Below are 11,607 nucleotides of genomic sequence, written 5' to 3'. Positions count from 1 at the left end.
GCACATAAGTTGTTTTCAGATGACCAATTAATCTTGTTGGATGGCACTGGAGCAAGATAACTTCTAGGACTTAACTTATACTTGCCTTTGTCTTTTTCTTTTAATTGTATATTTCCATAATGCTTGAATAATTTGAAGATTTGTTTGGTGAATAATTTTCTTATTGTCAATAAATCCCATGAAAAAAATGTAGTAAACATATCAGTGAGAGCAGTTACACTTGGTGATGTGTTCCTACATTATGATGAACATGGGCACTAAAGTTAATTTTGGGTCAGCCTCATACCTCCTGCTGAAAAATATATGTTTCAATACTTGACTGAAAATAGTCCCCAACAAAAACACTATTTACTCCTGTTTAAATTTGAGGAATTTTATTTTGATCTTTTTTTGGATCTCTTGATGATAAGGAAAGCAAAAATATAATATAATAACTCCAGCCTAAAAAAAAATAAAACAGCATTTGAAGGCAATTTATGTGAAATGAAAAATGTTTGGAAATGTGAGATAACGACTCACGTTAGTTATTGTTGAACATCAAGTTGTCTGCTTTCAACTAAAAATTAACCAAAGAAAAGTTGATTAAATAATTCAACATTTACATGCACCTGACAGTTATACCGCTTTGACGCAGCGGTTAACGGTGATGACACCCCCCTCTGGATTGATATAACACAAAAAAACGTTTTAAATTGCAGGCATATGCCTTAAATCATAATTTGTATTTGTGACATTGAACGCCATGGACTGAAGACTCAGCTTTAGAATTCGTCAGTATTTGATTGTTCTCTGCGAACCGCCATCTTCCCATCTCTGCCAACAAACGTTGCAACTACCGGAAGCTGCTGTCGTGGATGTACCAAACCTGATATACCGTGCTCCCTCACAAGGGGAGGTTACAAAATAAAATTGATTATTAACATTAAAATAAGACGAGTTGATGACGTTCCATATACGAACAAACACATATTGTAATATCAGTGTTGTTTTACTACTTTATACTGAATACTGATTTTGTTTCTGGCTACATTTAATACGTGCCTTAGACACATTAACCGCCATGAAATGAAACCGTCCAAACTAATGACGTAGTTCCGTCTTTGCTTAGATAATGCCATCTTTGTAGGCCTGGCAAGGCGCTTTCATTTTTCACCTCGTGTAGAAAAATATTTTTCTAAGCTATATTTCTTACTTTGCATTTAGGACGAGACTAGTGCTTTGTTGAAGTTGTAGAACTTATTAGGCCTGCGCAAGCCATTTTGAAGAAATCGTTTTGTGGATCAGTTAGCGGGGGACCGTGCGCAGTTTTCGTTAAGAATCACGTTCGAACTGTCGTCGTCCGGTGTTGACGACACAGATCCCCGTCCCAGCGAACAAAGGAACAGTAAGGCCGATGCACGCTTGTTAGCCCTGCCCGGTGGAAACATTATTTATGAAATAATTTAAAATTAAACCCACGCAATTTTGTCATAGTACTTTTACTTGAGACGTCTTTGTTTCAAATAAAATAAACCAATTAGCCTGACTCATTCAGTCCTATTAGCAACATCGGCTAGGGTTAGCCGCAATTGTGGACAAGTAGCGAGCTAACGGCTAACTTCGGCACTGTATTGAGTCAAACAAGTTTTCTTTTTGGGGAAAATGGCCGAAGTATATATTCGAGTAGCAGAGGAGGAGAATGAAGAACCCATGGAGATCCCGTCCGAGGATGACGGTACTGTTCTGCTTTCAACTGTGGCAGCTCAGTTTCCAGGAGCGTGCGGCCTGCGGTTCAGGAGCCCCGTGTCTCAGTGCATGCGGGGAGTACGTCTTGTGGAAGGGGTCCTGCACGCACCAGAAAACGGATGGGGCAATATCGTGTATGTTGTGAACTATCCAAAAGGTAGGTATGGGTACTTTGTGTACACTTCTGTGACTAAACACTTTATCTGAACAGGTGGCCAAATGTAATGTTATTTATAATTCATGATGTAGCTTCAGCACACTGAAAATAGATGAGAATGACTTGACGAGTAAGTTTGTCCACGCCCACAGAAGTGCGCTCTGAGGCGGTAAATCCATTCACAAAAGAAGCATAACAAGATCAACGTGCATATTATGCACACCTTGCCAAGGCTTATATAGCAGCCCAACAATAAATCGGTGTATATGCAGGTCTTGTTTTAATTTCATTTACAAAGGTCTTGACTCTAACTCTGGTCTTGTAACTAGCTTTTGTTTTCCGTGATTTTAGCAACACTGTCAGGAAAATCACAAAGATTCTCCAGATCTCTGACCATATATAAAATCCATATGTGGATCTCAATTAGTTTTTAAAAAAAATAATAATTTAAACTATTAAACTCCATTTTCTAGTGCATACCTAGGTCATGATTAATTAATTTATTATTAGGAATCAATGTTGCATACTGCTAGGAAGTACTGCCACAAATGTGATAAGCATCTTTAAATTCATGCATTTAAGTAAATCTAGGCCTTAATCATCCCTACTTGTTTTCATTGAAATCTTACATACTTTTCTCAGTTTGAATGTGAAATGGATATGAAAACGCAATTGATGTGGTTTTAAAGGTCTTACATGAAAGTTGCTGACCCTACAGACAACCTGTAAATACTATCTTCGTAGAGGTTATATGTTTTGTTGACTGTTAAACTGCTATAGAGAAGTTTTGATTTGAATTATAAGAAACATTGAATTATACTGGTCAGAATTTTAGAAAACACCCATAAGTCTAATGTCAGACAAGTAATTCGCACCACCAACTACAACCTCTAAAATTACATGAGTGGGAAGCCGAAAGTAATATCTTATCACTGTCTGTCAGGCTAAAATTTTAATTAATTCCCCTCTGTTGATCATGTAGACAACAAAAGGAAAATGGATGAAATAGATGCCTCCTCTGCTGTGAAAATGAAGAGAGGGGATATGAAGACATCTGACCTGATCGTACTGGGTCTACCTTGGAAAACAACTGAGCAAGACTTGAAGGATTATTTCAGTACATTTGGAGAAGTCATCATGGTTCAGGTATAACATTACTAGTATTGATATAAAACCCATTTATGTTTTGGGTTGTGTGCAGTGACAATTGATATTCATTGTTGTTTTATCCTCCAGGTAAAACGAGACGCTAAGACTGGCAACTCTAAAGGATTTGGCTTTGTGAGGTTCACTGAGTATGAGGCTCAAGAAAAGGTGATCTCCCAACGCCATATGATTGACGGGAGATGGTGTGACTGCAAGCTCCCTAACTCGAAGGTGAATATGGTAATGTCCATGCATATACCCACACATAATGGGAATGAACATTGTGTTAACGTTGTTGTGAACACACTATAACCTGTAGTATTTTTTTCCCCCCTTTTGTTTACAGCAAGGTCCAGATGAGCCACTGAGAAGCCGCAAAGTTTTTGTAGGCCGTTGCACAGAAGACATGACCACAGATGACCTACGGCAGTTCTTTATGCAGTATGGAGAAGTCACAGATGTCTTCATTCCCAAGCCATTCCGTGCTTTTGCCTTTGTCACATTTGCAGATGATCAGGTATAGTATTGAGTGTGTAGAAAGTGACCTTGTTTTAGTGGTACCCATGTCCAGATGATCTGATTCATGTCTTTTTTTTTCTCACAGGTTGCCCAGTCTCTCTGTGGAGAGGACTTAATTATCAAAGGTGTCAGCGTTCATATCTCAAATGCTGAACCCAAACATGGCAATAGGCAGTTTGACCGTACAGCACGGTTTGGGAATGGTTTTGGAGCGCAAGCATTTGGTAGCAGCCGTAGTGGGTTAGGGAGCAGCACTAACAGTAGTCTGGCTAATTTTGGCTCCTTCAGTCTGAACCCTGCTATGATGGCTGCTGCTCAGGCTGCTCTGCAGAGTAGTTGGGGGATGATGGGTATGCTGGCTAGCCAGCAGCAGACATCCACCTCAGGCAGCACCTCCAGTGGAACAAGCTCTAGTAGGGACCAGAGTCAGTCTTTCAGTACAGGCAACAGCAACTACGGCACCAGCTCAGCCAGTCTTGGCTGGGGAACAGGGTCAAACTCTACAACCAGCGGTAGTGGGTTTAGCTCAGGTTTTGGGTCCAGTATGGAGTCAAAGTCATCTGGGTGGGGTATGTAAGTTAAGTGTTTGTATGGTAAGTATTGTGAGAAAGATGAGTCTTTTCAAAATTTATTTCTGGTGTTAATGCGTATCTGAAAACTTAACACTTTTTGTGGAAGATGTTTTGTACATTTGGAAAAAATGCTAAAGATTTAATTTAGAAAGTGTTGAAGTGAATTGTTTACCAGGATGTCCGACTAAAGTGCTATTTTTGATGTCTCATTTGTTTGTATCCATTTCAACTGGATTCTCTAATGCATGTATTGTGAAATGTGATTATAACCATTTTGAAAATGCATGAATGTTTGTGATTCACCATTATCTGGATTTGTCATCAACCTAAAAGGCAATCTTGCATTGGGAAGAATCTGGTTGAAACCTAAATGTTTTAAGTGCAACTTTATTTGCAGTCAAGTTCTGTGGAAAAGCCTTCATTGAAATCTCTTCTGCAGTTCACCTCTCTTCCATTTTCCTGTGAGGAAGCTCCTCTTTGGCAGCATTCTTGGGGTGATATCGGTATCATTCTCCCTCTTCCCACCTGTAAATGCTATGCCATCAAAGAACGGCTTCACTCCGCATGTTCTAAGAGACGGTGGGTGTTTTCACTTTTATCCACTTTTAAATGGAAAGAACTGCGCAACTGACATTTTAAGAACTGATGAGTGCGATTGAGGATGGCTTGTGGCGAAGAGTGAAGCGATGAGTGAGCGAACGGAGAGACGCGTGTAACGGACTGGTTGTGCGGTGAAAGAGCCCAATTTGACTGCTTTTTGAGTGTGTGAGTGGAAGCTGCAGATGCTACGAGCGCCTCCCCTAACATGGACATTCTTTAATTAGTACTTCAAGATTTTTTTTTTTAATCTTTGCAAGTTTTTCCTTACTCTTAAGTATGTCGATCAAGTGCAGAAATATCAAAATGTAGTGGAATGTTGTGATGAATATTTGTATTGCTTATATTATCTGATTTGAATGCTGTATGGTGTGTGCTTTCATGTTACCGAACTGATCTGTAAGTGTGTACTTGATGTGGATGACACCTGCTGAAGACTCTGGGGGACGCGAGTGATAGTGTGAGAACGTGGAGTGGTGTGTCCAATGGTTCCCAGTAGCTCTTGTTGTTTGTGGGGTGTTTAAAAACATGTCAAATGAAGGGAGTTCTCTAATAAAGTTCATTTGAATAGATGCTTAGTTGATATTACTTGAGTCAATTTGTCAAATAAAAAAACAAATCTAATTCGATTCACATATCTAGGGACCTTGGGCTCTGCTGGTCGAGGTCTCCGTTTGAACCCTGACTGAAGTCTGTTCTGAAGGACGAAGACGGAAGTTCCAACACTTTCAGTGTGTGGCCTTCTCAGACATGACATGGGGTAGTACCTGTCTTTTTGCTGCTTTTAATGGCTTGTCAGAGTGAATTATCCTTTATATTTTTCACAGATACATTTAAGGTTAGATGGAAGTTATTGGGGGGGGTCTTTGTCTTTCTTTTAACCTTAAACAGATGAGCTCAGCAATGTGGCATCACCCCTCTGAACGATGTCTGTCCCCAATGTGGCTGAAGGAGTAATGACACATTGCTGAGCCTTGGAATTGGTGATGGGGATTTGTAGATGAGCTTGTACGTTATGGGTAATTCGCCAGTCTGAAAAGTCTCAAATTGTCCCTAAGTGCAAATCATATCAATAATTCTTGCACTTTAAAGGAGAAACACGTTAGGTAGATAACTAACAGTTTAAACCACTTAAATGCAAGATTAAGTCATCTTTAGAATCTGTGTAGTAAGTGCCACTTTGGCAATGCTTAAAAAATTGTTTAGCAGTTGTTTAGCACTGGTCATTTGGTCTTTTTCACCAGTGCCAAATGTACTATTATCTGACATTTCATTAGCTGGTCCCTGAATAGATAAGTTATTTGTCTAAACGTTCAGAAAGTTATGATGGAATTACTGTAATTGTAAGAAAAATTACAGCTGAAACACAACCATAAAAGAATGACATTGGCATTTGATGACACTTAACGAATTGTCATGTATTAGTCAGCTTTCATGTTTATTTGAATGTTGGGCACAAGTGAGACACTGCAGGTCTGCCTGTGTCTTGTCCTTATTCTCTGCTTTCCTCCTCAGTTTCTCTGCTCTTCCTCTTCCCAGTATTCTTCTTTTTCAAATCCTTCTGCTCCTGGTTCAGTTCTTCACTTTTATTTTGTATGTAGATGGACTGAAATGAATAAAGATAAATTAAACATTAAGTTTGCTGTCTGCTGTAAAATATATACCCCTACACAGTTACAGTGTACTACTGCATTTTTAGGATGAAATTACAATGTTTTTGAGCAGCCGACCATGACTTGCCTAAGTACATGGGTTTCATTCCGACTTGGTCAGTAAATGAAGATAGCATACATAACTAAGCGCTGTATAATTCCCCTCAGTGGAAATAACTCACCAATGCAGTGCTACGACGGGCTGCAAGCTTTACATCTTCTGCAGTCACTGTGCTTCTTTTAGCATGCCTGAAAAAGTTAAGACATTACACTAGTTTTACAAGGATGGTTTAAGACAGGAACAAAAGACCTCCCCAGATATTTTGACTATATTAAAAGGTCAGTACTGTTAATATATATTTATGGTCAAAAAAAAAGATTCTCACCTTGCAAAGGCCTCCAGGTCTTTGGCAAATATATCTGAAAAAAAGTCAATGCTAACAATGAGATGTTGAATTTAGACTGACCAAAGGCAATTGTCAAACTGCATTATAATGAATATCGTTAATAACATTCAGAATATTTTTTTTAGTTAGTTACATATAGAGGAACTATTCGTTGATGAATCCATTGACAAAAAAATAATGAGACTATTTTGATAATTGATTGTCATTTTTTAAGAAAATATGTCAAAATTCTCTGGTTTCAGCATCTCTGATGTGAATAATTTGTGGTTTTGTAGCATTCTATGACGATAAACTCAATATGTTTGGGTTTTGGACTGTTTATTGGACAAAACGACATTTGAAGACATCACTTTGGGAAGTTTGGATGGACATTTTTCACAGTATATGGACATTTTACTGACCAAATGACTAATCTATTAACTGAGAAAATAACTGACAGATTAATTGATAAAAACCGCAGTTACAGTAACAGTAATTAAATGTATTTCTGAGTCTATGTGAACTAAACTGGATAACTTTTGTTCTGTCATGATCACATCTTTCAAAATTAATTGAAAATCAGATCACCAGCAAATCCCTGAATTTATAGCCCTGTTTGCACATTTTTACATACCATTTTTTAAATAACAACACAATTTGCAACATTTTACTGTTAACATTTTGCATCTTCAACTTGGGGGGAAAAAAATTCCCCCTTCAGCTGAAGACCTATTCAGGTGATTTTGTTTTTCAAATTATATGTATGAAGGATCTGTTCAAAAAGTTTTTATATGTACACTGATTCAGCCACACATGTGGCTGACAGAGGAGTGGTCAGGAGATGGAGAGGAGTATGCTATGTGTGGTGGCAATGCAATGAATGCTGGATGATTGAACATATCAGCAGAGGGGGTAAATGGGGCATACAAAGATCCTTTTGCTATGAGAGGACAGAAGGTGTGATGTGGTAAATTTTGGCCAAATGCAGAATACAGCGTTGTGAGGCCCAGCTTTACACTGATTGTAAATCTGAATTACAGTAGCAGCTATCTTGTACATGTGTGTATGGTGTATATACATGCTTTTTGTATTACATTACTAGAATTACTTTAGTTTTATTTTGTGCATTTTGGAATTACTCTGAAAAAAGTCAAAAATAAAATATATTGAAGCACACTGTAAGATTTCTTACTTGTTTCTGTAACTTATTCTCAAAGGTAGCACATCTCTGTTGATTCTCTGCAGCCCTTTTCCAGAAGTTATGTGGTCAAACAGACCTTTGTGGAGGTCTAGCCAATGAGTTAAACACCTCACTAAAAAGACTAATTATGTGTCTTATGTATTCATGTTTTATGTATTAAAACTTGTCCCTGTGAGTTTGAACTAGGAGTTTTAAATTCATGCCTGTGAGTTTTAATGTATTTTTTACTGCATGTGTCATGGGACAGGATGAAACTAGTATCTTTGTTGACACCCACCGCATTGTCTGAATGTTGTCTCAGCTATTGCTGCTACGACTTGTCGACTGAACTCTCTCCGGTGGTCCTCTCCCGTCTTCTGACACAGACGACCCACAGTATAGTGTACTGCTGCCTTTAACCTCTAAAATTCAAAACATATCAGATTAAAAGAAATCAAGAAGGTGCTACATACTTCAGCCAGAGCTTCTGTTCGAAGTAATGTCATAAGACACTCAAAAGACCACAAAAAATTTAAATAGACTCAAAGTGACTAATTACTTTCTTTCAGTGTGGGGGTCCCATACAGGAGGAGAGAGGAACTTGTCTATGTCAGCCTTTCAATCCGTCCATGACACAACTGAGACTGGCAGCAGAACGACGAATGGATAAACCAATTAAAACTTGAATAATTTTTAATTTAAGTTTTTGTTAAAATCAACATTATGAGTCGATGAGCGCCCTAGCATCTCTGTCCCCACAGCTAATAGTTAAAACTAAGTTAATGTTATTTTCTAAATCTATAACTTTTCTTACCTGAAGTGTTTCGTCTTTATCAACTGACATTTTCATGTGAAGAAATTTAACCAACCACTTGAACAAAAACGACTTGCACCACCACGATGGCTGCTGCTGCAACAAAGTGACGAGGCCACAGAAAGTCTCACAGAGTCAGGGTATGACACAAAATATCAAGACGAAACATTTTCAAGTAATTTGCTCGATGGTAACAGTCAGCCCGAAAAAGAAAACTCCCGGCACAAATTTAGCAAGCAAACCAACGACTCTTGAGTTTCTTCCATTTATTTAATGAACAATTTTTATACCATCATCTTGTGGTTTGGAGGAGGTACTGCAGCATTACCCAGTCACTGATCAAATCAAGTTAAACGCCCTAGCTGTGCTCTGTCAATAGTCAGTGGTGGAAAGCCAGGTATTTGCAACTGTAATGCCTTACTATACTATGACCTTTTTATACCCTACTATACTACGACTTTTTATGCCTAACTATACTGTAACATTTTTATGCATTAATATTTTGACTTTTTTTTGCCTTTTATGTTGTTTCTATGACATTTTTATGCCTTTCTATAAAATTCCTTTTTTATTCCTTTTTTATTCCTCACTATACTATGACATTTTTATGATTTACCATACCATAACTTTTTTTATGCATTACTATACTGTTAACTTTTTATGCCTTAGTATAGGATGATTTATTTATGAGTCGTAATGATGGAAAAGTTGTTTGGACTGTCTCCTCACAGTGAGAATGTTGTGGGTTCAAGCTCCAAGCATGGGGCCTTTCTATGTGGAATTTGCATGTTCTCCCTGTATAGAGTATACTATGACGTTTTTTGACCTTATTATGCCTTACTATACTATGTCATATTTGACGTTTATTCATGCCTTAATGTACTATAAAGTTTTTATGACATTTTATGCCTTACTGTACTATGATGTTGTTTGTTGTTTTTATGCCCTACTATACTATGACGGTTTTATGATATTTTATGCCCTTCTATGCTATGACATTTTCTGATGTTTTTATGCCTTACTATACTATCATGTTTTTTGAAGTTTTTATACTTATTATATATACTATGACTGTTTTTGATGTTTTTATGCATTACTATATTATGACATTTTTATGAAATTTAATGGCTTACTATACTTTGTATTTGATATTTGAATGTCATACTGTACTATTAAGTTTTTATGGTATTTTATACCCAACTATACTGTGACATTTTTTGGCATTTTTATGCTTTATTATACTACGGCTGTTTTTGACTTTTTTATTCCTTACTATACTTTGTTGTATTTGATAATTTATGCCTTTTTGTACTATGAATTTTTATGCCTTACTATAAGATGACGATTTTATGATATTTTATGCCCTTCTATACTGTGACATTTTTTGATGTTTTTATGCCACACTATACTATGATGTTTTTTTTGAGGTTTTTATGCCTTATTTTAATATGATATTTTTATGACATTTTATGCCCTCCTATAATATGAGATTTTTATGACTTTTTAAGCCTTAACATACTATGACGTTTTTATGACTTTTTATGCCTTACTATACTATGACGTTTTTGTGACTTTTTATGCCTTACTATACTATGTCGTTTTTATGACTTTTTATGCCTTACTATACTATGACGTTTTAATGACTTTTTATGCCTTACGATACTATTATGTTTTTATGACTTTGTATGCCTTACTATACTATGACTTTGAATTCCTTACTGTACTATGACTTTTTATGCCTTACTATACTATGTCGTTTTTATGACTTTTTATGCCTTACTATACTATGACGTTTTAATGACTTCTTATGCCTTACGATACTATTATGTTTTTATGACTTTGTATGCCTTACTATACTATGACTTTGAATTCCTTACTGTACTATGACTTTTTATGCCTTACTATACTATGTCGTTTTTATGACTTTTTATGCCTTACTATACTATGACGTTTTAATGACTTCTTATGCCTTACGATACTATTATGTTTTTATGACTTTGTATGCCTTACTATACTATGACTTTGAATTCCTTACTGTACTATGACTTTTTATGCCTTACTATACTATGTCGTTTTTATGACTTTTTATGCCTTACTATACTATGACGTTTTAATGACTTCTTATGCCTTACGATACTATTATGTTTTTATGACTTTGTATGCCTTACTATACTATGACTTTGAATTCCTTACTGTACTATGACTTTTTATGCCTTACTATACTATGTCGTTTTTATGACTTTTTATGCCTTACTATACTATGACGTTTTAATGACTTCTTATGCCTTACGATACTATTATGTTTTTATGACTTTGTATGCCTTACTATACTATGACTTTGAATTCCTTACTGTACTATGACTTTTTATGCCTTACTATACTATGTCGTTTTTATGACTTTTTATGCCTTACTATACTATGACGTTTTAATGACTTCTTATGCCTTACGATACTATTATGTTTTTATGACTTTGTATGCCTTACTATACTATGACTTTGAATTCCTTACTGTACTATGACTTTTTATGCCTTACTATACTATGTCGTTTTTATGACTTTTTATGCCTTACTATACTATGACGTTTTAATGACTTCTTATGCCTTACGATACTATTATGTTTTTATGACTTTGTATGCCTTACTATACTATGACTTTGAATTCCTTACTGTACTATGACTTTTTATGCCTTACTATACTATGTCGTTTTTATGACTTTTTATGCCTTACTATACTATGACGTTTTTATGCCTTACTATACTATGACGTTTTTATGCCTTACTATACTATGACGTTTTTATGACTTTTTATGCCTTACTATACTATGTCGTTTTTGTGACTTTTTATGCCTTACTATAATA

At 36.3% G+C, this 11,607-nt stretch overlaps 2 protein-coding genes across 3 annotated transcripts; one reads left to right on the top strand and one right to left on the bottom strand.

Moving 5' to 3' along the window:
• The first annotated feature begins 1,123 nt into the window (after positions 1 to 1,123).
• On the top strand, positions 1,124 to 5,288 carry LOC111222865 (TAR DNA-binding protein 43-like). Of its 2 annotated transcripts, none has more exons than XM_022746750.1 (5): positions 1,124 to 1,882; positions 2,865 to 3,028; positions 3,119 to 3,259; positions 3,375 to 3,545; positions 3,633 to 5,288. In XM_022746750.1, the coding sequence occupies exons 1-5, from the start codon at positions 1,642 to 1,644 to the stop codon at positions 4,122 to 4,124; spliced, it is 1,209 nt and encodes a 402-aa protein (XP_022602471.1). In that variant the 5' UTR covers positions 1,124 to 1,641; the 3' UTR covers positions 4,125 to 5,288. The 2 variants fall into 2 exon arrangements, with proteins under 2 accessions (XP_022602471.1, XP_022602470.1); XM_022746749.1 differs by having other exon boundaries at positions 3,119 to 3,268.
• LOC111222866 (centromere protein S-like) lies at positions 4,924 to 8,996 on the bottom strand. The gene is made up of 5 exons (XM_022746751.1): positions 8,749 to 8,996; positions 8,233 to 8,356; positions 6,755 to 6,788; positions 6,551 to 6,617; positions 4,924 to 6,322 (listed from the first exon to the last, which is right to left on the bottom strand). Exons 1-5 carry the CDS (start codon positions 8,782 to 8,784, stop codon positions 6,209 to 6,211), a joined length of 375 nt encoding a protein of 124 aa, XP_022602472.1. The 5' UTR covers positions 8,785 to 8,996; the 3' UTR covers positions 4,924 to 6,208.
• Positions 8,997 to 11,607: the final 2,611 nt, after the last annotated feature.

Source organism: Seriola dumerili, unplaced genomic scaffold (assembly GCF_002260705.1).
Source record: "Seriola dumerili isolate Sdu_G_001 unplaced genomic scaffold, Sdu_1.0 BDQW01000109.1, whole genome shotgun sequence".
Classification (NCBI taxonomy): Eukaryota; Metazoa; Chordata; class Actinopteri; order Carangiformes; family Carangidae; genus Seriola; species Seriola dumerili.
This window is presented reverse-complemented; position numbering and strand designations above follow the sequence as displayed.

Bases quoted from the DNA above. Each gene is read 5' to 3' on its own strand.
- LOC111222865 (XM_022746749.1), top strand. From the start codon at position 1,642: ATGGCCGAAGTATATATTCGAGTAGCAGAGGAGGAGAATGAAGAACCC. The intron at 3,269-3,374 runs GTAATGTCCATG...TTTTGTTTACAG, and splicing joins CTAACTCGAAGGTGAATATG to CAAGGTCCAGATGAGCCACT. The intron at 3,546-3,632 runs GTATAGTATTGA...TTTTTCTCACAG, and splicing joins TCACATTTGCAGATGATCAG to GTTGCCCAGTCTCTCTGTGG.
- LOC111222866 (XM_022746751.1), bottom strand. From the start codon at position 8,784: ATGAAAATGTCAGTTGATAAAGACGAAACACTTCAG. The intron at 8,357-8,748 runs GTAAGAAAAGTT...TTTGAATTTTAG, and splicing joins ATAAAGACGAAACACTTCAG to AGGTTAAAGGCAGCAGTACA. The intron at 6,323-6,550 runs GTGAGTTATTTC...TATTCATTTCAG, and splicing joins CCCGTCGTAGCACTGCATTG to TCCATCTACATACAAAATAA.